Source organism: Oncorhynchus keta, chromosome 28, assembly GCF_023373465.1.
Source record: "Oncorhynchus keta strain PuntledgeMale-10-30-2019 chromosome 28, Oket_V2, whole genome shotgun sequence".
NCBI lineage: Eukaryota > Metazoa > Chordata > Actinopteri > Salmoniformes > Salmonidae > Oncorhynchus > Oncorhynchus keta.
This window is the reverse complement of record NC_068448.1, coordinates 23,822,585-23,849,468: the sequence shown is the minus strand read 5'-3', so window position 1 is coordinate 23,849,468 and position 26,884 is coordinate 23,822,585. Positions and strand designations below refer to the sequence as shown.

The 26,884-nt window shown below is 44.1% G+C and overlaps 1 protein-coding gene across 2 annotated transcripts in view; it reads right to left on the bottom strand.

Moving 5' to 3' along the window:
- Window positions 1-1,128: 1,128 nt before the first annotated feature.
- LOC118360399 (chemokine-like protein TAFA-1) overlaps window positions 1,129-26,884 on the bottom strand; it is a 43,737-nt gene continuing 17,981 nt past the window's right edge. For both annotated transcript variants that reach the window (XM_052485167.1, XM_052485166.1), the window contains exons 3-5: window positions 5,750-5,890; window positions 2,153-2,502; window positions 1,129-2,008 (exon numbers count right to left, since the gene is read on the bottom strand). In XM_052485167.1, coding sequence (XP_052341127.1) covers window positions 2,375-2,502; window positions 5,750-5,890 — 269 coding nt within the window. In that variant the 3' untranslated portion in view covers window positions 1,129-2,008; window positions 2,153-2,374. The remainder of the gene's footprint in view (window positions 2,009-2,152; window positions 2,503-5,749; window positions 5,891-26,884) is intronic.

Below are 26,884 nucleotides of genomic sequence, written 5' to 3'. Positions count from 1 at the left end.
AAGATTTTTAATGACCACTGAGTCAAGACCTCAGTTTCAACAGCTCCTCCACAGATAATTGAAGATGATAACTTTTCAGAGTGCTTCAATTTAGCCGACGATTCCCTCCATGAGGCACAGTGCTGCATACTGTGGTTTCACCTTCAACTACTGTTCACCTCTGTCTCATTTATCTTTTTCACAGAATCCCAGTAGCCCAGTCCCACCAGTTTAATCATTTCATCTGCAGCATGATTGTAAAGGGAGCCTTTAAAGGAAGCACCACCTCCATTAAACAGTGTTTTAGTCATTCATTTGCTTTCTTAGGCTGTGTGCTTACACTGGTACTGTATGCACACTAGCAGTTCATCAATAGTTGTTCAGATTGGAATACACTTTAGAACAGATTTCAGAATACAGTTAGGATACAGTGCCTTTACTTGCATGTTACTTTCTGCTGTCACTAGCCTTGCCTGCCGCTGGTGCGATGTGATTTCACTGTGTGTCTATATGCTGTGTTTGACCCACAAGCACAGATGGAGATTCCAGACAACATGTGCCAGAGAGCAACACTCAGAAGATCCCTTCAGGGTGTCTGGTGGTTTTACATCTGCCTGCTGACTGCTTGGTTGCTGGTGCTTTGTAATATAAAAACATTTTCTATAATCTGCTTCGTGCTCCATTGGGCATTCTTTGTTGAGCGGAAGACTTCAGAGTAAATCTGTTTTTTTATTGACTGTCCTTATTCATCAAGTTAATTTCTTCTTTACAATGTGAGCAGAACACTTCAAAACCCCAGTCTGTTAGGGTAGAATTCCCAGAGTGCTGTAGTTCTGTAGCTACTGTTTTATGGATTCAACTGGTCAAGTAGGCTACCCAATACAAAAGATGCATGTACACGGGTGAAAGTAGGCCGGTACGGTCCATTAAAGCGTCCCGGCAAAATAAACGATGGGGGTACGCTATACCGGTAAAACTTGAGTCTATCACAATAATTTACACAAAATGCCAATAAAACCTATAGGCTATTAAACCATTATTTAACATTACCACAGTGGTGTAGTGGAGGATAAACAATGCAGCTTACCCACATTTTTAGGGGGCTGGACAGTTTACCCACCTTTTGCAGAAAAATGTGGAGGTAATTATTATCCAGATTTCATCACTTATGATAAGCTGATTTTGTTGATACTTCAAGCAGCCAATGCTAAATAGATATTTAATTTCATAACACACCATAGTTTAATTTAATATTTATGCACAAAGCAATGGTAGACTTTTAATATGTTGTTGAAGAATTTGACACACATAAGGCATCTAAAGAAGTAAAAAACAACAAAATAGGCCTACTGTGTTTTTTGGTAAACGTTTGATGGATAAATGAACTATAAAATGAAGCAACAGAGATGACCTAAGGAATTCAAGTACAAAAACGGTTTTGATAAAAGAAACATGTCTTGTTATTGGCCAAATGATTCCAATGTACAGTTGCATCCTCACATGATCTACACCTATAGGTTATTGTATGTTTAAGAAACACTAGACCTTTGGCTGTGGTCTGGAATCTGGAACACATGGACAAGAACAGAACAGATCAGAGTTTGGAATCATTTACATCTCACCACCATCATACTGTAGACAATGTTCTTGTTCACATGAAGATACTGAAACATGGTATATACAGAATCCTGAGGCCCCACGGCAAGTTTTCCTCAAAGTAACCCAGAAATGTCTCTCTTTCGCCGAGTCTGTCTGAGTTTGCTGATACCAGAGAGCGAAGAGCTGGGACAGTGGCGGCAGTAGATACTCAGACGAATATCAGACACAGTTCAGATGTGCTGTACATCCAAATGCAGTGTTCCATCAAACAACATTGTGAAATCACTGGGTTCCCCATTGCTATGCTTCAGCTGCATCATTCCTCAGTGCCCTGGAGCAGCAGTTTCTTTGAGAATTCACACCTTTCTATACAGGGATGTTCACACGTATAACTGTAAGGTAAGCTGAATGTCTGGGTCCTTGGATTGATCTGAAACAAACAAAAGGGAGTGCACTCAGATATTGTGATACAGTGTATTACAGTGCAGATATAATTGTATTGATTATTAGATGGTTTATGGTAAGATGGTATACATTAACAGCTCCATGGAAGATGGAACATGTCAAAGCTGACCTTTGCAGTTGGCCCATCTAAAGTTAGAGGTATTCTTTGCTTGCAGGTTGTTGGGTGTTCTAAAAAAGAAGAGAGACCATTTTCTCATATTCTTGAGTCAATACCTTGTGCCTTTGTCTGTCAATATAAAACTCTGTATTGGTCTGTTGGTGCAAATCTCCCATGACTGTACCTATCCCTCCTCCAATATAACTCTGATTCAAATTGTAATGAGAGGTTATCTTACCCGGTGGTTTTGATCTTGTTCCCAGCGTAACACATCCAGCCTGAGTTGTCAGGCAGCGTCTTGCACTCTTCATCCTCCAGGCAGGGCTCCATCTCGCACCACCACTTACCAATCACTATGGATGCTGCAGGCAACAAAACCATAAGGCGACCTGAGTATGTCTTACCCAGTGGAAACGGAGGCAATATGAGAGAGCAGTATATGACTTGAAGATGGATTGGTGGCTAGCACTGAAGCAACCTTAGGTGTATTTACAGTGGCTTGCGAAAGTATTCACCCCCCTTTGGCATTTTTACTATTTTATTGCCTTACAACCTGGAATAAAACATATTTTTGGGGGGCGTTGTATCAATTGATTTACACAACATGCCTACCACTTTGAAGATGCAAAATATTTTTGTAAACACACAAAAAAAGACAAAAAAAGGAACTTGAGCATGCATAACTATTCACCCCTGCAAAGTCAATACTTTATAGAGCCACCTTTTGCAGCAATGTCACACCCTGACCACAGAGAGCCTTTTTATTCTCTATTTTGTTTAGGTCGAGGTGTGACTAGGGTGGGTAATCTAGGTTGTTTTATTTCTGTGTTGGCCTGGTATGGTTTCCAATCAGAGGCAGCTGTTTATCGTTGTCTCTGATTGGGGATCATATTTAGGCAACCTTTTCCCCACTGTGTTTTGTGGGATCTTGTTTTTGTGTTGTTGCCTTTGAGCACTTTATTTGACATGACTTTTCGTTGTTTCTTTATTTGGTCTTGTTCAAAGTTTCACGTCAATAAACATGTGGAACCCAGATCCCGCTGCGCTTTGGTCCGAGTATGCTTCCAACGACGATCATGACAAGCAATTACAGCTGTAAGTCTCTTGTGGTATGTATCTATAAGCTTGGCACATCTAGCCACTGGGATTTTTGCCCATTCTTCAAGGCAAAACTTCTCCAGCTCCTTCAAGTTGGATGTGTCCCGCTAGGGGTACAGCAATCTTTAAGTTATACCACAGATTCTCAATTGGATTGAGATCTGGGCTTTGACTAGGCCATTCCAAGACATTTAAATGTTTCCCCTTAAACCACTCAAGTGTTGCTTTAGCAGGGTCATTGCCCTATGCTTAGGGTCATTGCCCTGCTGGAAGGTGAACCTCCATCCCAGTCTCAAATCTCTGGAAGACTGAAACAGGTTTCCCTCAAGAAGTTCCCTGTATTTAGCGCCATCCATCATTCCTTCAATTCTGACCAGTTTCCCAGTCCCTGCCGATGGAAACCTCCCCACAGCATGATGCTGCCACCACCATGCTGGTTGGTGTTCTCAGGGTGATGAGAGGTGTTGGGTTTGCGCCAGACATTACGTTTTTCTTGATGGCCAAAAAGCTAAATTTTAGTCTCGTCTGCCCAGAGTACCTTTTTCCATATGTTTGGGGAGTCTCCCACATGCCTTTTGGCGAACACCAAACATTTTTGCTTATTCCGTTCTTTAAGCATGGGCTTTTTTTCTGTCCACTCTTCCGTAAAGCCCAGCTCTGTGGAGTGTGCAGCTTAAAGTGGCCCCATAGACATATCTCCGCTGTGGATCTTTGCAGCTCCTTCAGGGTTATCGTTGGTCTCTGTTGCCTCTCTGATTAATGCTCTTCTTGCCTGGTCTGTGAGTTTTGGTGGGTGGCCCTCTCTTGGCAGGTTTGTTGTGGTGCCATATTCTTTCAATTTTTTTAATAATGGATTTAATGGTGCTCTGTGGGATGTTCAAGGTTTCTGATATTTTCTTATAACCCAAACCTGATCTGTATTTCTCCACAACTTTGTCCCGGACCTGTTTGGCGGGCTCCTTGGTCTTCATGGTGCCGCTTGTTTGGTGGTGCCCCTTGCTTAATTATGTTGCAGACTCTGAGGCCTTTCAGAATATATATATATATATATATATATATATATATATATATATATATATATATATACTGAGATTGTGTCAGATCATGTGACACTTAGATTGCACACAGGTGGACTTTATTTAACTGATTATGTGACTTTAGAAGGTAATTGGCTGCACCAGATCTTATTTAGGGGCTTCATAGCAAAGGGGGTGAATACATATGTACAAACCACTTTTCCGTTTCACTTTTTTCATTTCACTTCACCAATTTGGACTATTTTGTGTATGTCCATTACATGAAATCCATTTAAATTACAGGTTGTAATGCAACAAAATAGGAAAAACGCCAAGGGGGATGAATACTTTTGCAAGGCACTGTAAAGCATTTCTTACATGCATTTCAAATCAAAGAGAAAGCCAGACGTCTAGACATGTTAATTGAAAGAGGGGGCATAGCTGTAACTAATGCAGGACATATTCTTGCTCTGGAAAGAGAAAATTGCCTTAAATACAGGGTAAATGTCCAACACATCTTGGACGTCTGACAGAGAAAAATACCCTGTCAGTCCTGACAGACAAAAGAGACCTCAAATTCCCTCCCTCTGTCTGTGTACTCTGCTCAGTAATTGTGGAAACATTTCCTAATGGTTAGAATCTAAAGAAGCATGCAAGCAGGTGAGAAGTGATGCTTGCTGTCAGGGCCGGCCCCAGGCATAAGCGACATAAGTGACCGCAAAAAAAATGTAAAACAGTGGTCAAAACATTAAGGACACCTTCCTAATATTGACTTGCCTCAGTAATATAGGCTACTACTGTCTTCTATTGGATCTTTACTAGAGATGCTAAAATTGTGTCTCATCTGTCAAAAAAACAATACCTACAATTCATAAAGCAACAGTACATTTCCACATTACAAAATTAGGTAGTTGAGTATGACCACAACTTCAGTAAAAGTTTTGTCTGAGTGTTCTTGGCTGTCCTAGTCTAAGTGGTGTTCCTTACGGTGAAGAGGGTCACCGTGGTTTTTTTGCCAGGAGTCTGATCGAACCAAGTTTATGGTGCATCTATTAAACAACTCCTTAGGCTGCTCTGTCTTAGACCTGGCACGAATCAATACAGGATGCATAATACACAAAGAACCATTGCAACTTCTCTAGGGAATGTACTGTATGCCATTGATGAATGCATGTGTTCTATATACATTCTAGACATTCTCTCAGGTTAATACTTCTGCAGTGAGCTAATCAAAAGAAAGGGATGGTGCGTCTCCGTCTCTACAGGCCACCTGCTGTGAGAAATGCCATCCCAGATCTATTGGGAAAGGCTGAAGCATTATATACCATTCAAGTTTTATATTGTACTACTTTAATGCAACCCTGATAAAAAAATATTCAAGAACTGGTTCTATAAGAAGCATCTGTGTGTGCGAGTCCAATCAGTGATAGGGCACACACTTCCCTTGCACCTGCAATACCAATGGGGGTTGGGATGCTAGTCTTACTCTACTCACCATCAACACAGGAGGGTCTGTTCCTGGTGGTCCCTGCCACCTTCCCGGGTAGGCAGGAACACTTGACCGTCTGGGACCGCTCCTCAATCTTGTTCTTATTACAACATCTGTGAGCCGCAATCACTTCACACGTTCCTCCTTCTAGGAAAAGATAAACAAAAGCAAACAAGTAAAAACTGTTCAAAATAACTTCTTAGGTTAGTCAATGGCAAAGTTAGCACAATCAACAATGATTTATGTAGCTACTGTATGTTGGTAGGCCCGTTGTTGGCCTGTTAAATTCCTGTGTATGTTCTAGGCTTTATCTCAATATCAACATACTGTAGATGGTATTTCTTTATGCAAGATATCACAAGTGTATTACATGTGAGTAATGTCTGTCGTGCGTTTTGCGCATTGATTGAGTGAGGCCCCAGAGGTCCCTAGCTTGTGTGAGAGACTAGATAAAGACATCATCATGATGAGAAGGCCTCCAGGGTCCCTCCCTCCATCTTAGTCTGAATAATGTCCCTTCAAGTAATTATCAGGAGGTTGGTTCACTTTGCCTACAGGACACCGTCCCCCGCCATCCCCCTCATCAGGCTGGCTGTCTTATTCTGCCTATGGAACTTCTCCCTATCAGGATGCCCCCCCTATAACTAACAATAACAACACAACAAGTATGACCAATCCAATAATTAGGCCTGTCTGTCGACCAAAGACAAGGAAAGTTTATATGTGAATCAGGAGGCAAATATGAAATGTTCCCCATTCGGTGGTGTTTTTAGGGAGAAACGTATATGCCATTACGTTTTCAAAATGTGTTACGACTAGAGAATGTAATTGCAGAGCAGCAGTGGATATCACCAGCTGATGAAAGTAATACCATGGAACAGATAACCCATGAGACTGGGTTGAATAATACTGCTATCACCTTACCCTGTGCAATATCCAAAGATTAGTCAAATACAGCCAATTGACTTTTTCCCAACTAGATAGAAATGTAGATTTGTCTTCTAACATATAAGATTTCAAGTGAGACCCATATTCAGAGGCAAAACCCAGATAGACATTTAAAAGAGTTTAAATTCAGGTTGGAGAAGAGGTCGGTGTCAGCTTCATGCTATAATTCAGCGATCATGTTAAAGCCTGGAGAGATGATCTAACACGACCTCTCCTGAACCCTGGATGACCTCCTGACCCCTGATTGAAAGGAGACCACACAGCCCATTCTCCTCTACCAATGACTGACTCAATCATTCCACCACCTCATCTCATTAGCAAGAGGATTTAGTTTAAACATTTTCAATACAACATGGAAAGCATTGTGGAGACTGCCAAATGTTACCATTATGTGTTGGGGTTTAATTAGGATTTTTCATATACTTCACCCATACACAGCCTTTTTGCATAACATTGTGTTTTTCAGAGTGTGCATTGTACATCACCCTGTCAGTTATCTGAAGTGTTGTTTCAGCCTAGCTTGACTGAGAAGTGACTGCAAATAACAGCAATAGAGATTGGAAGCTCTGTTGGAGACAGCCTAGAGGTTTAATTGGCAGAAATAATTGTAATAGAATAATTAAACAATGGTAATTGACTAAGTTTAATTGAATGGGAGGAAACAAATTAAAGACCTTCGCTTTCCAAATCTCTCTGTCTGACCAGATTTCTCAATAATACCGTGTGGTTTCAGTGGGATTTTCGTGACTCAAGGCTGGTGGTTGAGAACAGCCTTTGGCAGGAGTTGAGGAGAGACATAAAGTTTATCTCTGAACCTGGATGACAACGGGGCATGTTTGCACAATGATAATCCTGATTTTATTTAGCAGTGGAAGCAGTAGGCCATCAGCTAAAACAACAACAGCCCACAGGGGTTTGTTCTCTTTAATGCATCTTCTTAATTGCATAAGACAAGACCCAGATTAATCCTTTGATCCATTAAAAACCACACTACTCAACAGAATCCACTTTGTTCGTTGCTTACGTTGCTTGTTGAGAGGAGCAGCAACGAGAACAGGAGAAGTTTGAGTCTGGATATACTCTATATTTGGAAATCGTCACCTCTGAAGAATATATTAAAATCAAATAAAAATGCAAATAGGCTTGGTTATTTCCAGCTGGTAGGTGTTTTCGGTGGCTTTAAACAAAAGTAATGTGAAACTGATGAGCGTTCTTTAAGCTCAGTCAGTGTGGCTCAGTTTGTGACTGCCACACTCTTAATGCTCCGAGACTCCATCTCTACGCACACACGCTGCATGCTCAGAGACCACATCTCTGCATCGTGAATATATCAGGGGGAGATGGAGAATAACATGGCTGGAGATGAATAGTGTCTCATCAGGTGATGGCTGCTGGAGCCATGCCAGGATATAATTGTTTTCTGTATTTCCATTCCCTCTTCCATTATCAATCACTGAGAACAAAGTCAGCTGCCCTAATGACAAATGGCTTCAGAACTTGTGTGTGCGTGTTTGTGTAGTTATGTGTCTCATGGAAGCTGTGATATTGTATAAAGGTTGGGTGGGATGGTGTGCTTTCTGAAAAGCACAAAATATCCCATCTCTCCCTGAAAAGCACATTATGTTAAGCAGGTCATGAGCCAGTTCCTGATCTCTTTCTTTATTGTTTCTCCCACTATTGTGTTGACTGGCAGAGAACAGGAATCCTGCTGAGACAGTCGTTCCAGGGGGTAGAGGGGTAATGCAGGCAGGAACAGGAGGGGCTCTGTTAGTAACGCACTATTTTAGTTGCCATACCATTTCATGTTTCTGCCAATGCCCTCTTCCTGTCTTGTACAGTAATCTAAACATTGGGTTTGTCAGAACACAGGTACCACACAACCTGCAACCCGATAGGTCTGGGTCACATTTATTTATTTAGCTAGAGACATTGACCTTTTGAAAGCGCCTGCAAGTTTGCTGAGGTTATAAACTATTTTTCATTGCATTTTGAGGAAAGATAAGGTACTGTCCTGATATTTGACAATTTACTTTCTGTGGCATTCAGGGGAGATGGTTGTAACACTTCAAACCAGAGTAAAACGGCTTGGGAGGCCTGGTTCGTGGGGCCTGCAGAAAAAGACATTTGTGTGAGCTCTTAATATTTTAGGAACCCATGATTTGGACAGGTCACAACACCTGGTGTCCACAATAAATCCGTTTCTAAGGAGTAAAAGAGGAGTAAATCAGTTTCTGAGGGGTAACAGAGGAGTAAATCAGTTTCTGAGGTGTAACAGAGGAGTAAATCAGTTTCTGAGGTGTAACAGAGGAGTACATCAGTTTCTGAGGAGTAACAGAGGAGTAAATCAGTTTCTTTGGAGTCTGGAAAGCGATGAAAGCCAGGAGAAATGGGGAATTAGGACTTATTACCCCTGCAATAGAGGTTCCTACTGTAGTGTCAACCCATGTATGACAATTACACACAACATTGACATTCTATAATTGCGTGGATCTAAGATTCTCTGTGCCTAATGGATGTGAACAGGGGCCATATGGGACCAATAAATGGCTATTCACCAGTGATGAAGCTGCTATTGCTTAGACGCAAATGTTCTCTACATCTCACTAGAAATGTGCCATAAGCATGCCAAGACTTGCTGTCTACTGTAATAAACACGTGTGAAGTAGTCTCCAGAGGATTTGACCGCATGTATTCTATCTCAATCGGTAGTGGGTACACTCTTTCCCTCTCAAGCAATGTGTGTGTGTGTGTGTGTGTGCGTGTGCTGTGCTGTGCTAGTCTAAAACAAAATATGAAACTGCAATTGAATGTACTGTGTTCTCTTTGCTGTGTTTCACACTGCCATCCACTTGGAAAGCCTTAGACGCTCAATTTAGCAGGTAACATGGCTCTTTTCCGAGGTTCTGTGGATGCACACATACTACGTTGTGAATGGTTCTTTCCCATATACACACACATCTCCACAAGTTCTGGCAAACCATAGTCCATGTTTGGAATGGAAGTAGCCAGCCTCTCACCATTAAATAGAAGATTCGCTCAAGGTGACCTGTAATAGGCCGCGCTCACAGTTCATTCTCTGTGTCCATGCCAGCAGGCTATCACAGCCCTGTCACTGGCAGGAAATGAGACAACCAGATTAGAGAATGTCAAATTAATGCAGATGGAAGACAGTGAGAGTCACAAAACACAAGCCGGCATGGTGTCAAATTGAAAGACTAGGTTTTCCCACACAGTAAAGTCCTTGCAGGGCTGTTGTTATTCTGGTCTCAAATGCTTGGGAAAAACATGGAGAGAACTATTGCATGATAAATTGTGTGCCAATCATGACAAATTTGTTTCTGCAAAAAAGAAAAACGGATGATAACATGATATGATGCCAATCATAAGTTTGTCTTTTGCAATTCAAAAGACAAAATTACATCTAGATGAATTGTGTGAGTCATGGGAGAGAAAACAAAAACGGAATAGCTGAATGTTATGAACAATGTAAGATCAATGTTTTCTTTTCTCTCTTAGAGCAAATAACATGGCTTTGAAAAGCACTAAGAAGTCCTAATAATGCACTGGTCAAGAAAGCTAAATCGGGATTTGACAGTCCCTTGAGTGTGTGTGGTGTGTAAGTGCATGTGTGTGTGTGTTTACATTTACCCTCCCAGACCAGAAATAATTACTCTCCCCCTCTGAATTGGATTCAGCAAAGTACTTTTTCATAGCAAGCACAATTTACACATGGCTGTAGAAAAAAATAAATTGCTACTCAGAAAAAGTACGGCCCATGAGAAAATTAATATAAGCCAGGACATTTATGAAATATATGACTGGCAGCACTGTCACTGTCACTTACAGCAGTAGCATCTCCCTCCTCTTAGTAGTTATTTTGCATTTCAATAAAGTATTGTCCATTCTCAGAGCCCCGTTGCACCTGACCATATCTTTAACCCCAATGTGTTAAAGATGCATGGAACAAAGGAACCAGAGAGGTAGGGAGGAGAGGAACCAGAGAGGAAGGGAGGAGAAGAACCAGAGACAGCGGAAGGGAGGAGAGGAACCAGAGAGAGAGGAAGGGAGGAGAGGAACCAGAGAGAGAGGAAGGGAGGAGAGGAACCAGAGAGGGAGGGAGGAGAGGAACCAGAGAGGAAGGGAGGAGAGGAACCAGAGAGAGCGGAAGGGAGGAGAGGAACCAGAGAGGAAGGGAGGAGAGGAACCAGAGAGGAAGGGAGGAGAGGAACCAGAGAGGAAGTGAGGAGGGGAACCAGAGAGAAAGTGAGGAGGGGAACCAGAGAGAAAGTGAGGAGGGGAACCAGAGAGAAAGGGAGGAGAGGAACCAGAGAGGAAGGAAGGAGAAGAACCAGAGAGAAATGGAGGAGAGGAACCAGAGAGAGAATGGGAGGAGAGGAACCAGAGAGGAAGGGAGGAGAAGAACCAGAGAGAAAGGGAGGAGTGGAACCAGAGAGGAAGGGAGGAGTGGAACCAGAGAGGAAGGGAGGAGTGGAACCAGAGAGGAAGGGAGGAGAGGAACCAGATAGGAAGGGAGAAGAGGAACCAGAGAGAAATGGAGGAGAGGAACCAGAAAGGAAGGAAGGAGAGGAACCAGAAAGGAAGGAAGGAGAGGAACCAGAGAGAATGGGAGGAGTGGAACCGGAGAGGAAGGGAGAAGAGGAACCGGAGAGGAAGGGAGAAGAGGAACCGGAGAGAAAGGGAGGAGAGGAACTAGAGAGGAAGGGATGAGAGGAACCAGAGAGAGGAAGGGAGGAGGGGGAACCAGCGAGAAATGGAGGAGAGGAACCAGAGAGGGAACGGTAGGAGAGGAACCAGAGAGAGAGCCTCAACCTGTCTCCACAGCTGTCACACAGGGACGCAAAGGCTGCTGTAAAACTGGTATTGATCAAGGGCATAAAATCATATTCTCAGTCTTGAGGAGGAGGATCCTTATGTGACAAAATGCCCATGGTGATTTTGTTTTGCTATGGATATACTATATGTGTTGTTGGGTGTGACAACAAACTACAGCAGAAATCATGCAATGAAACAAAAACGTTCCATTTGGTCAAAATAGGACAAAAAACATGGAACATGAGTCTCTATTCTTCTTGATTCTTTTTCCAAAAATGTAATGCTTTGTCTGCCTATCTTTCCATCTTTCCCTAGCTCTCGCTGCCTTCTACATTTCCAGGTATTCAATATCAGTATATAGCCTTCCCAGATGAAACACTTCCAGTCTGCATTAAAAAAAAGACATTTTAAAAAAGAGGAAAGATGAAAGGTGGGCACTATTCAAAGAGTTGTCAGTGGAAAGCTGCTGAGCTTGTATCTGTGGCTACAATCTTAGAAAAACAGGTCCCTAAAGGGTTCTTCTTCTGTTCCCCTTTTTGGTTGCAGGGAAATCCTTTTGGGTTCCATGTAGAACCCTCTATGGAAAGGGTTCTACATTGAACGCAAACAAGTTCTTCAAAGGGTTCTCATATAGGCGCAGTCGAAGAACCATTTTAGATTCTAGATATCACTTTTTTAGTTTGACTGTCGGTCCTCTCCTCTCAGGGTTGAACGGACGGACGCTGCAGTAGTCTGGTACAGGGTACGAGTGTGTCTGGCTGCCCTGTAAATGCACTCTTCTGCAACATTTGCTCTGTATAAATAATGTACAACACAATAGAATGCTTAAATTACCTGTCATACAATAAGACATGTACTCTCCTGGGTTGGGTAGTAAGGATTTACCTAAGTTTTGCAGGGTGACAGGGCTGGTAATGGGAGTTGAAGGAAATGGTTAATTACTAATCCAATATGCTGGTGTTGTGCAGAGATGTCTTAGGTAATAATCACTTTCAATGATCTTTATTGTGCATTTTGAATAGACTAGATATGTGGGTGTCGGTGACGTATGCAGCCTATTGTATGAAAGTACAATAATTGCACTCTTTATGCTTGCTATTAGTATACCACTTGGTTACTGTGAGGGGACGACAGTACACCAGTTATCATCTTTATTAACATTGTGTAGGTGTTTTCTTATCACATGTCCCATGTGAGAACAACACACACTACTCATTCTCTGCCCCAATTGATGCTCTCCAGGCGAACTCCATCACTCATCCTATGGTAGGGTTCTCATTATTGCAACAGAGCAGTCGTTTCTATCATACCACACCACTCTACCTCAATGTCGTGTCTTTACTGTCATTAACTGAAGGCTGGTAGTTTTTATCAAAGATTCTCTGTAATTAGTTACTATGCGATCAACTGATTAATCACGTAGCTAATTAACTAGGAAGTCAGGGCACCAAGGAAAAATATTCAGATTATAAAGTTATCATTTCCTAAAAGAACTTTTCAGATATTTTATTTGATCAATTAGTCTTCGAATTAATTAATTATTTACTTTACCTCATGTTAGTCTCATTCCAAATGTCGTAAATGGTTGGTTATCTGCACGAACCCAGTCTTCACTATGAGTCATCCATACATCAATTGTCTTAAATAATGTATTTATTACCAACTAAGTAATTCACAGAAATGCATAAACAAACAAACAAACAAACAAGGTAAATGTGGTGATAGGAGGATGTGCTCTAGTGGGCTAAACCGGCATGGCGGCTTGTTAGACAAAAGGGAAGTGGGGGTCAACTAAGAAGTCACTACAGAGTTAATAATTATAACAATTGAAATGCTAATCCTTTACACATGAACGCTCACTCATTCTGGAACAATTGCAATCAATATATATATTTACGCTTAGTGTGTCGTCTTGATCGCTGGTGAAAAGTTAGTGTCTTTTGTAGAATTGTCCGTCTCTCTCCCTCTCTCTCTCTCTCAGTTCAGAGTGACATTCGTTATAGAATGGATGTTTCAGCGATTGTCGTTCTTTGTGTTCAATGATACCGAATTCCTAGCTGCAGACCAGTAATTCATATCAAAGAACTTCCGCACTCAACCCGGTCGCATTCCGCTTCGCTCCACAGGTAGTATCACATTTTCATTTCATTTCATTACAGCACAACGGTTTGATTTGTTTGATCGTAGCTAGCTACATAGCCATCTTTGTATCAAAGATAATTGTGTAGTCTAGAGCGATTTTCTAGGTTAGCTAGCCAGCTATTGTCGTTCTTTTAACGCAACGTAACGTAATCAACACTGCTAGCTAGCCAGCTAGCCCCCGAATAGCAGCACTGTAGAAACTATTACACTCAACGGAACGACTTGATTAGTGTAGTGTCAACAACGCAGCCACTGCCAGCTAGCCTACAAAGTCAACAACGCAGCCACTGCCAGCTAGCCTACTTCAGCAGTACTGTATCATTTTAATCATTTTAGTCAATAAGATTCTTGCTACGTAAGCTTAACTTTCTGAACATTCGAGACGTGTAGTCCACTTGTCATTCCAATCTGCTTGCATTAGCGTAGCCTCTTCTGTAGCCTGTCAACTATGTGTCTGTCTATCCCTGTTCTCTCCTCTCTGCACAGACCATACAAACGCTCCACACCGCGTGGCCGCGGCCACCCTAATCTGGTGGTCCCAGCGCTCACGACCCACGTGGAGTTCCAGTTCTCCGGTAGCCTCTGGAACTGCCGATCTGCGGCCAACAAGGCAGAGTTCATCTCAGCCTATGCCTCCCTCCAGTCCCTCGACTTCTTGGCACTGACGGAAACATGGATCACCACAGATAACACTGCTACTCCTACTGCTCTCTCTTCGTCCGCCCACGTGTTCTCGCACACCCCGAGAGCTTCTGGTCAGCGGGGTGGTGGCACCGGGATCCTCATCTCTCCCAAATGGTCATTCTCTCTTTCTCCCCTTACCCATCTGTCTATCGCCTCCTTTGAATTCCATGCTGTCACAGTTGCCAGCCCTTTCAAGCTTAACATCCTTATCATTTATCGCCCCCCAGGTTCCCTCGGAGAGTTCATCAATGAGCTTGATGCCTTGATAAGCTCCTTTCCTGAGGACGGCTCACCTCTCACAGTTCTGGGCGACTTTAACCTCCTAACCCCCACGTCTACCTTTGACTCATTCCTCTCTGCCTCCTTCTTTCCACTCCTCTCCTCTTTTGACCTCACCCTCTCACCTTCCCCCCCTACTCACAAGGCAGGCAATACGCTCGACCTCATCTTTACTAGATGCTGTTCTTCCACTATCCTCATTGCAACTCCCCTCCAAGTCTCCGACCACTACCTTGTATCCTTTTCCCTCTCGCTCTCATCCAACACTTCCCACACTGCCCCTACTCGGATGGTATCGCGCCGTCCCAACCTTCGCTCTCTCTCCCCCGCTACTCTCTCCTCTTCCATCCTATCATCTCTTCCCTCTGCTCAAACCTTCTCCAACCTATCTCCTGATTCTGCCTCCTCAACCCTCCTCTCCTCCCTTTCTGCATCCTTTGACTCTCTATGTCCCCTATCCTCCAGGCCGGCTCGGTCCTCCCCTCCCGCTCCGTGGCTCGACGACTCATTGCGAGCTCACAGAACAGGGCTCCGGGCAGCCGAGCGGAAATGGAGGAAAACTCGCCTCCCTGCGGACCTGGCATCCTTTCACTCCCTCCTCTCTACATTTTCCTCCTCTGTCTCTGCTGCTAAAGCCACTTTCTACCACTCTAAATTCCAAGCATCTGCCTCTAACCCTAGGAAGCTCTTTGCCACCTTCTCCTCCCTCCTGAATCCTCCTCCCCCTCCTCCCTCTCTGCAGATGACTTCGTCAACCATTTTGAAAAGAAGGTCGACGACATCCGATCCTCGTTTGCTAAGTCAAACGACACCGCTGGTTCTGCTCACACTGCCCTACCCTGTGCTCTGACCTCTTTCTCCCCTCTCTCTCCAGATGAAATCTCGCGTCTTGTGACGGCCGGCCGCCCAACAACCTGCCCGCTTGACCCTATCCCCTCCTCTCTTCTCCAGACCATTTCCAGAGACCTTCTCCCTTACCTCACCTCGCTCATCAACTCATCCCTGACCGCTGGCTACGTCCCTTCCGTCTTCAAGAGAGTGAGAGTTGCACCCCTTCTGAAAAAACCTACACTCGATCCCTCCGATGTCAACAACTACAGACCAGTATCCCTTCTTTCTTTTCTCTCCAAAACTCTTGAACATGCCGTCCTTGGCCAGCTCTCCCGCTATCTCTCTCAGAATGACCTTCTTGATCCAAATCAGTCAAGTTTCAAGACTAGTTATTCAACTGAGAATGCTCTTCTCTGTATCACGGAGGCGCTCCGCACTGCTAAAGCTAACTCTCTCTCCTCTGCTCTCATCCTTCTAGACCTATCGGCTGCCTTCGATACTGTGAACCATCAGATCCTCCTCTCCACCCTCTCCGAGTTGGGCATCTCCGGCGCGGCCCACGCTTTGATTGCGTCCTACCTGACAGGCCGCTCCTACCAGGTGGCGTGGTCTCCTCACCACGCGCTCTCACCACTGGTGTCCCCCAGGGCTCTGTTCTAGGCCCTCTCCTATTCTCGCTATACACCAAGTCACTTGGCTCTGTCATAACCTCACATGGTCTCTCCTATCATTGCTATGCAGACGACACACAATTAATCTTCTCCTTTCCCCCTTCTGATGACCAGGTGGCGAATCGCATCTCTGCATGTCTGGCAGACATATCAGTGTGGATGACGGATCACCACCTCAAGCTGAACCTCGGCAAGACGGAGCTGCTCTTCCTCCCGGGGAAGGACTGCCCGTTCCATGATCTCGCCATCACGGTTGACAACTCCATTGTGTCCTCCTCCCAGAGCGCTAAGAACCTTGGCGTGATCCTGGACAACACCCTGTCGTTCTCAACTAACATCAAGGCGGTGGCCCGTTCCTGTAGGTTCATGCGCTACAACATCCGCAGAGTACGACCCTGCCTCACACAGGAAGCGGCGCAGGTCCTAATCCAGGCACTTGTCATCTCCCGTCTGGATTACTGCAACTCGCTGTTGGCTGGGCTCCCTGCCTGTGCCATTAAACCCCTACAACTCATCCAGAACGCCGCAGCCCGTCTGGTGTTCAACCTTCCCAAGTTCTCTCACGTCACCCCGCTCCTCCGCTCTCTCCACTGGCTTCCAGTTGAAGCTCGCATCCGCTACAAGACCATGGTGCTTGCCTACAGAGCTGTGAGGGGAACGGCACCTCAGTACCTCCAGGCTCTGATCAGGCCCTACACCCAAACAAGGGAACTGCGTTCATCCACCTCTGGCCTGCTCGCTTCCCTACCACTGAGGAAGTACAGTTCCCGCTCAGCCCAGTCAAAACTGTTCGCTGCTCTGGCCCCCCAATGGTGGAACAAACTCCCTCACGACGCCAGGACAGCGGAGTCAATCACCACCTTCCGGAGACACCTGAAACCCCACCTCTTTAAGGAATACCTAGGATAGGATAAAGTAATCCTTCTCACCCCCCTTAAAAGATTTAGATGCACTATTGTAAAGTGGCTGTTCCACTGGATGTCATAAGGTGAATGCACCAATTTGTAAGTCGCTCTGGATAAGAGCGTCTGCTAAATGACTTAAATGTAAATGTAAATGTTCTCATTCTGTCGGTATCGATAGTCTAAGAGTTTAACCATGTGGTATGGTTAAAAGATTCAGCAATGGTCTACAACCTTTGTACTCCCGTGATTGAGAGAAACATGGTCTGGTGATAATTTCTCAAAATTGGGTTTTTATTCAGAATGGCAGAAAAGGGCTGTCCCAGGATGTCTGACCCTAACTGGGCTCAGGGGCGGTCCTCTGATTTAGTTCAAATCCAATTCCCTTTTTGACTTTTCCTTCATTAAACAGTCCAAAATCACATTGTAAAATTGTGTAAACAGTATCATACTCACTCATTCATCTTATACAACAATTAGATGTAAACCTTATATCTGGGGCTATTATATAAACAGCGTTATGGTAATGTGGCCACACCGTCTCCCATGAGCTTCACAAGTTGTAACAAACGGACCAGTTCATAGCTGGATTCTTCAACGATATTTTACACTTTCTCCGGAACATGAAATTTGTTCGTACCTCAAGTTCTTTGTCCTCTATGAAAGTTTACCCTCTCTCTACTATGAGGCAGGGTCTTCTCAGGAATTTACGACCTCTGACCACAGCAGCCTAGTTGAAGGAGGAAAGGGGGGGTGCTATACCCAAAGAGGCCAACGTCATGACATCGGCATGCTGCATGCTTATCACCAACTCTGAACCTGCTGTAATTGGATCTGTTGTTTAAATATGTAAAGTGATTTGTGGCAAACCAAGGAGGTATTAGAGGCATAAGAAGCTGAAATCTGCAATAGAGCCTGATACTCACAGTATTAATTACCTTGCTTATTTATAATACCAACTCTCCCCCTTGGACCCAATTAGGAATTCAAGATGCTATTTTACTAGCTAATGAGGTTTAAGTCATGATAATGAATTGAAAATCCCTGTCGGGCATTTGAAATAAGTAAGAATGAAGGGTAACAACTCAGTAAGGGATCATCCTGCAGAAGTACTGTAGGTGTACTGGACATATAGTTTCCCTTATTGACAAGTCATTCCTTTTTATGTAAGGGTTAGTGTTATTGGGCGCCCAAGTGGCCCAGCGCCATCCGGGTTTGGCCGGGGTAGGCCTTCATTGTAAATTAAAATTTGTCCTTAACTGACTTGCCTGGTTAAATAAATAAAAATATATATTTCTAGGGTTAGGGTTGAACCAGGATGTGGACATGAAGCTAGGGTTAGGGTTGAACCAGGATGTGGACATGAAGCTAGGGTTAGGGTACAACATAACCTTCACTCCAAATCAAACCTCTAAACCCACAACCTGATTTTGGACAAAATTACTTTGAAGGATTCCTACTACCAAAGAGTATTATTTCCAAGATCTATACAGCAAATGCTCCGGCAAACAAACAACCACTAAAAGAAGCACAAGAACCCTGAAAATACCATCCAACCTAGAACTGAGTGAGTAATGTTAGTCTGAAGCTAGTTTTAAAGCTAAGAAGAAAAATAAATTACAATGATATATATTACTTGATAAGGACAGAATGCTAAGTTAAGGGCAGCACAGATCTGGCTGCAACTTCGATTAGCACTGAGGTGTGAAGTGAGAGATGTCAAAGCCCTTGAGCCCAACAATGGCAGGAGAGTTTCACAGCCTCTCCCACCCAAATGCAGAGGTCTTTCCGCTCAGCCCAGTCAAAACTGTTCGCTGCTCTGGCCCCCCAATGGTGGAACAAACTCCCTCACGACGCCAGGACAGCGGAGTCAATCACCACCTTCCGGAGACACCTGAAACCCCACCTCTTTAAGGAATACCTAGGATAGGATAAGTAATCCTTCTCACCCCCCCCCCCTAAAAGATTTAGATGCACTATTGTAAAGTGGCTGTTCCACTGGATGTCATAAGGTGAATGCACCAATTTGTAAGTCGCTAAATGACTTAAATGTAAATGTTAAATGTCTTTGAAGCCCCCCCATTGGTGCAGAGGTCGTTACAATACAGTACCCCCTGGATTCATCTCTATTTTGAAATGATATGCAGCAATGACACTTCAATTGTAAATTACCTCAATAAGAAACAATATTGTGGCTTTGATCACATCAGAAGATCTACTCCTCACAAACTCCAAAATACAACAGCCACAGGACAACTTTGTTTTGATGTCGTAAAGGACCATTTGCCAAAACTGAAGAGATATAGGATAGGGTAAGTAAGGGTAAGTAATCCTTCTCCTTAAGTAATCCTTCTCACCCCCCTTCTCACCCCCCCCAACAAGATTTAGATGCAAGTGGCTGTTCCACTGGTTGTCATAAGGTGTATGCACCAATTTGTAAGTCGCTCTGGATAAGAGCGTCTGCTAAATGACTTAAATGTAAATGTAAATGTAAATATAGCCAACTAATGACCTCCTTTTCCATGTGGGAAAAAATGGTGGACAGAGACTTGATAGCTACGTTAGGCTAGCTAGCTGGGATATTCTACAAGGAATCTGCCTCCCGAAAAAGCTTCTCCCAAGTGGGTGTGACACCTACTCCCGTTGCCTGCTGCACTGCTGCTTGGATTCCACCTGGCGATCTGTTCACCGTCTACCCTGTCCTGTCTCCCCCTGTCTGTTACAGGTACCCCCACCCCTCTCCGCTCTGTTGGGGCGAGTGACTCTGTTCAATGGCTAGCCCCAAGTTGTTAAAACCTCTACCGGATTGGTGGGTCCCCCACGGGACGGTTGAGCTAACGTAGGCTAATGTGATTAGCATGAGGTTGTAAGTAACAAAAAAAAGATTTCAGGACATAGACATATCTGATATTGGCAGAAAGCTGAAATTATTGTTAATCAAACTGCACTGTCCACTTTACAGTAGCTATTACAGTAAAATAATACCATGCTATTGTTTGAGGAGAGTGCACAGTTATGAACTTGGCATAATACATTAGGGCCTTTCTCTTGCATTTCAAAGATGATGGTACAATCTTTTTTAAACGCATGTTTTTTTCTTTTTATTATCTTTTTTAGATCTAATGTGTTATATTATCCTACATTAATTTAACATTTCAACACAAACTTCAAAGTGTTTCCTTTCAAATGGTATCAAGAATATGCATTTTTTTTTCACCTTTATTTAACCAGATAGGCTAGTTGAGAACAAGTTCTCATTTGCACCTGCAACCTGGGGGGCAATCAATTCACAAATGGTGTCCAGGGCACAGCTGGGAGCTGAGGGGGGTCGGTAGCAGGCGGCAACAGTGAGAGACTTATTTCTGGAGAGACTAATTTTCAGAATTAGTAGTTCGAACTGTTTGGGTATGGACCTGGAAAGTATGACATTACTTTGCAGGCTATCTCTGCAGTAGACTGCAACTCCTCCCCCTTTGGCAGTTCTATCTTGACGGAAGATGTTATAGTTGGGTATGGAAATCTCTGATTTTTTGGTGGCCTTCCTGAGCCAGGATTCAGACACGGCAAGGACATCAGGGTTAGCAGAGTGTGCTAAAGCAGTGAGTAAAACAAACTTAGGGAGGAGGCTTCTGATGTTGACATGCATGAAACCAAGGCTTTTTCGATCACAGAAGTCAACAAATGAGGGTGCCTGGGGACATGCAGGGCCTGGGTTTACCTCCACATCACCCGCGGAACAGAGAAGGAGTAGTATGAGGGTGCGGCTAAAGGCTATCAAAACTGGTCGCCTAGAGCGTTGGGGACAGAGAATAAGAGGAGCAGGTTTCTGGGCATGGTAGAATATATTCAGGGCATAATGCGCAGACAGGGGTGTGGTGGGGTGCGGGTACGGCGGAGGTAAGCCCAGGCACTGGGTGATGATGAGAGAGGTTTTATCTCTGGACATGCTGGTTGTAATGGGTGAGGTCACCGCATATGTGGGAGGTGGGACAACGGAGGTATCAGGGGTATGAGGAGTGGGACTAGGGGCTCCATTGTGAACTAAAACAATGATAACTAACCTGAGCAACCGTATACAAGGCATATTGACATTTGAGAGAGACATACAGCGAGGCATACAGTAATCACAGGTGTTGAATTGGGAAAGCTAGCTAAAACAGTGGGTGAGACAACAGCTAATCAGCTAGCATAACAACAGCAGGTAAAATGGCATTGACTCTGCAACGGGGCCGACAGATAAAACAAACAAGCAGAATGGAGTACCGTGATTAATGGACAGTCCAGCGTGCATCAGCTATGTAGCCAAGTGATCAGAGTCCAGGGGGCAGCGGTGGATGGGGCAGGGGGGCTGGACTGGCGAGTGTTATCCAGGTTAAAAAAAACTAACAATGACTAAATAGCTTGTAGCTAGTTAGCTGGTTAGCTTCTGGAGGTTCTTGTGTGTGTTCTAAAAATTAAAAATAATAGCGATTCCGTATCACATTGGGTGAGGCAGGTTTCCGGAAGGTATAAACAAATTTTTAAAAATCGGGAAGAGATAGAAAGTACATATGGGCCACTGCGTGTTTGGGACGCGGCGATGCAGACGGTTAGCATGCCTGTGCTAACAAGCTAACAGATTAGCAGGCCGGGGTAAACAAGGTAGTAGTTAGCGGACCTGGGCTAAACAAGCTTGCAGTTGGCATGCCGAATTAGCATGCAAGGAGATAGCGAGGGCTCAAGAGTTAGCCTTTGGGGGACGTCGCGATGGGGTGAGTCTGTTTATTCCTCTTCATGCTGTGACATCGATAGACCGGTCGTGGGTCCGGGTATTGTAGCCCAGGAGTATGCTACGGTGGCAGCACAGGAGCTCTGGCCGGGCTAGCTTCAAGCTACGTGGGTGGAAACGCTAGCCAGGAGTAATCAACCAGGGTTGCGGTTTAGCTCGATAGCTAGTTGTGAAGATCCAGCTGAAAAATGTTCTGTTTGCGGTGGGAATCCGTGGATAAAAAATAAATAGGTCCGTTATGCTCTGGTTAGCGTTGCGTTGTTCGAACTGGCGAGAGCTTTCCGAGCTAAAGGTTAGCTGATGACCGGTTAGCTGAAGACCGCTAGCATAGCTGGTGATTAGCTGGCTAGCTTCAGTTGAGGGGTTCCGGTTCCGAAGTAAATATAAATGCTTTAGGAAAAGTAGCTACATTGGGTGAGGCGGGTTGCAGGAGAGTATTTGGAAGCTTAGGTTTAGCAAAATGTTTTTAAAGATATGCGAAGAAAAATATCTAAAACGAAAAAGAGACGATATATACAGAGAGACGATACGACAGGACGACTTACTGCTACTCAATCTTGGGGAAAAAATTTTAAAAAAAGATCCTTGCTTCAGGTCCTGAGCTACAGGCAGTTAGATTTGGGTATGACATATGACATTTAGGTGAAAATTGAAAAAAGGGACGGATCCGATACTACACATCCCGGATCCGGGAGCGTAATCATTGACTGACACTAATTAGCATAACGCAACGGACATAAATATTACTAGAAAATATTCCTATTCATAAAAATCACAAGTGAAATATATTGAAACACAGCTTAGCCATTTGTTAATCACCCTGTCATCTCAGATTTTCAAAATATGCTTTACAGCCAAAGCAAGACAAGCATTTGTGTAAGTTTATCGATAGCCTAGCATTATGTCCAGCTAGCAGCAGGTAACTTGGTCACGAAAATCAGAAAAGCAATCAAATTAAATCGTTTACCTTTGATGAGCTTCAGATGTTTTCACTCACGAGGCTCCCAGTTAGATAGCAAATGTTCCTTTTTTCCCAAAAATATTATTTTTGTAGGCGAAATAGCTCTGTTTGTTCTTCACGTTTGGCTGAGAAATCGACCGGCATGTTTCCCGTTTCTCCCGTTCTCAAATGTTTGTTTTCTAGTCTTCCTGGTTATAACCATTCTTCCTGCCACTTTTGTTATTTTAAATATTCTGAGAATCAAACTATCCACCTCTTGTGTCTGCATCTGAGTATTATCCTTATGATAGGACTCCAGACCTTGGCGGAATGCCAAGATCACACTTTCAATACATTGCTGGAGCAATTCCGCAGATTATCTAATAGGCAGCAAGTCACGACGGTAACCCCCCAGACTCTCAGTAACCTTGCTACCTGCGGCGCTTCTCCCTAGCCTACCCCGGCTTCCAGAGAACCCTACTTAACCCCTCCGGAATGCTAAGTTGGAGATCCAGGAACCTGCCTGGCGTTTCTCTCCCAATGCTCCCTCATCTTCGAGTTGCAGCCCTCTTCGTTTCCCTCAGATCGCTCAAAGATAGCGTAACTGATAACGCTGCTGTCCGGGAGGGCACTCTCCTAGGCTACGGAGGTGTGGGACCAACAATCCACCATTTGCCACCATTTGAGTTCATTGCGGAGGTTAGAAGGGTATCCAATTCTCTGTTTTCCAGGAGAGAGGCTGCTCGGAAGCTACTTCAACTGTGTCAAGAGTCAAGTAGTGTGGCAGAATACGCAGTGGATTTTCGCACTTTGACCGCCGAGAGTGGCTGGAATCCGGAGTCTCTGTTTGACATTTTCGTTAATGGATTATCAAAGGTGGTTAAAGAGAATCCGATGTCACCCGAGTTCCCTTGGGAGTCAACGAGGGCTGTCAACTTGCCTTCTCCGGAGCCGATGCAACTGGGCAGGGCTAGATTGTCTCCTGTTGAACGTTTACGCAGACCGTGCGCCAAGAGCTGTCTGTATTGTGAAACTACAGGTCATTACATATCTACCTGTCCATTAAAAGACCAGGCTCATCAGTAGCTAAGAGTACGCTGGTGAGCCATACAGGGTGTTTCCAATCCTCCATTACTCGTACCCTTCTCCATGTCATCCTGTTGTGTAAATAGCCAAATCCACTAATTTGAAGGTGTGTCCACATACTTTTGTATATATAGTGTATGTACATATCACTAGGAATAAAGTGAGATAATAAACAGTAGAAGAAGTGTATGATGAGTCATAAAAGTTAGTGCAAAAAAGGTCAATGCAGAATGCTAAATAGTTCACCAATAGCTACACAGATGAATTATTTAGTAGTTTTGGGGATAGAAGCTGTTAAAGGGTCCTGTTGGTTCCAGACTTGGTGCATGGATACCGCTTTCCGTGCAGTAGCAGAGAGAACAGTCTATGACTTGGGTAGCTGGAGTCTTTGACAGTTTTAGGGACACCGCCTGGTATAGAGATCATGGATGGCAGGGAGCTTAGCCTCAGTGATGTACTGGGCCGCATGCACTACCTTCTGTTGTGCTTTGTGGTCAAATGTCAAGCGGCTGCCATACCAAGTGGTGATGCAGCCAGTCAAGATGCTCTCAATGGTGCAGCTGTATAATGTTTTGAGGATCTTTTCAGCCTCCTGAGGGGGAAGAGGGGTTGCTGTGCCCTTTTCATGATTGTCTTGGTTTGTTTGGACCATGATAGATAGTTAGTGATGTGGACACCGAGGAACTTGAAGCTCTTGACCCGCTCCCCTACAACCCTGTTGATGTGAATGGGGGCATGCTCGGCCCTTCATTTTCTGTTCCCCACAATCATTTTATTTCTCTTGCTGATGTTGAGGGAGAGGTTGTTCTCCTGACACCACACTGCCACGTCTCTGACCTCCTCCCTATAGACTGTCTCATCGTCATCGGTGATCAGGCCTACCACTGTTGTGTCATCTGCAAACTTAATGATTAAGTTGGAGACGTGCATGGCCACACAGTCATGGGTGAACATGGAGTACACGAGGGAACTAAGCACACACCCTTGTGCTCATGTTGAGCATCAGTATAGTGGAAGTGTTGTTGCCTACCTTCACCACCTGAGGTTTACCCGTCTGGAGGTCCAGGACCCAGTTGCACAGGGCGGGGTTCAGACTCAGGGCCCCGAGCTTAGTGATGAGCTTGGAGGGAACTATGGTGTTGAAGGCTAAGCTGTAGTCAATGAACAGCATTCTTACATAGGTAATCCTTTTGTCCAGATGGGAAAGGGCAGTGTGCAGTGCAATGGCGATTACATCATCCGTGGATCTGTTGGGGCGATATGCAGGCTGTATCACAGCCGGCCATGATTGGGAGTACCATAGGGAGGCACACAATTTGCCCAACATCGTTCGGTTTGGCCGGTGTCATGACGCTAGCCCTTTCAGTGAATTGGCTAGCAGAAATGTGAAATCTTGTCTCCCTGACCATGCTGTATGAGAGAGAGAGAGAGGGTCACAGTAGAACAAAGGAACTTTCCCGCCAAATTCTACTTGAGAATTGAACAATATTCCTATTTTGGAGAATGTGTAAACGTTCGGTGGAGAAGCCAGCTATGACCTGGTCTGTTTTGTTTCATGTTTGTGACCTCATGAAAGACAATACAGCCACATTACCCTAACTCTGTTTACATAGGTTCCTCAGTTGTGAGGCTTGCATCTAATTCTTGTATAAAATTAATGAGTAAAGATGAAACTATTTGCGAAATTATGTAATGTGATGTTAACCTTTAAAATGAGAGAATTGGCCTCCAATGTAAAGTTTAACTAAGTCAGTAGCAACACCCAAGTGAATAGACATTGGTTAGAAATGATGAACCAACCCCTTTTCTACTCTTGAATAAAAGCCTCCGTGACGAAAACTCAGTTCCAAATAACGGGAGGACTTGTCCTCCACTTTGAAAAGGGCTAATTTCAACTCTACAGGCCAGGAAACGAGAGTGCTTGCTCCACATGTGAAATGGTATGAACTGTGAACTATTGATCACTCAAGAAGAAGTGAGTCCCAGATGACAGCCTAACAGACTGCAGATGGAAAGGTAGCAAATCTAGTACGAGAACACTGACCGAACCGGAAGAATCTCAACAGTTAGATGAACCTTTCAGACCACGTGAACCTCTCACATGACAACGCGGAAGAATCTACAAAGGAAAATGGCGACATCGACTGGGCAAACCAGCGCCTCACATCACCAGCTCAACTATTGAAGCCAGCGTCACGTAAATACGATACATTATTTTCTGAATGAGCGATCGTTAGTGGCATATGTATTTACGTGAGAATAGCTTCCCAGGTCCAATAGAGACCCATGTTCCTTAGTCTTCCTTCCAAAACCCCTTTCTCTTCTCTCTGAATCTATAGTGTTATAACCAAGCTGTTTTTGTTTAGTCTACTATGGATGGTATTTACTGTATGTTATTATGTATTCTAGCTAATTCAATTTACATGATTAGTTTATCACGTAATAATAATTACAGATAATTGATTTGATAAAATAACAGTCTTCACATTTAATGATAAGTCAGAGACACAACACCGCCCGTCATTGAAAATAAGGGATGCCTAGGGATGTCTGGTCCAGCCGCCTTGCGAGGGTTAATACGCTTAAATGTCATACTCATAGCGGCCATGGAAAACAAGAGCTCAGACTCCTTGTGAGTGGCAGCGACCCGCATCGGAAGGCACTGTTTTCCTTGAAGCAGGCAAAGAAGGTTTTAAACTTGTTCGGGAGCAAAGCATCGGTGTCTGTGACGTGGCTGGTTTTCCCTCTGTAATCCGTGATTGTCTGGAGTCCCTGCCACATACGTCTAGTGTCTGAGCCGTTGAATTGCGGCTTTGTTTCTGTACTTACGTTTTGCCTGTTTGATTGCCTTACGGAGGATATAGCTGGACTGTTTGCACTTGTCCATGTTCCCTTATTTTTGTTGGCAAAAAACTACCTATATACTTCCATTCATTTGTATGGGTTACTTGAGACGAGTCCCGTGACACTTGCGGGGGCCATAGAGCAAAATGGAGAACACCATGGTGTTCGTGAGAGTCTTGCCTTTCCACGGTGAGAAGGTGACAGACACACAAA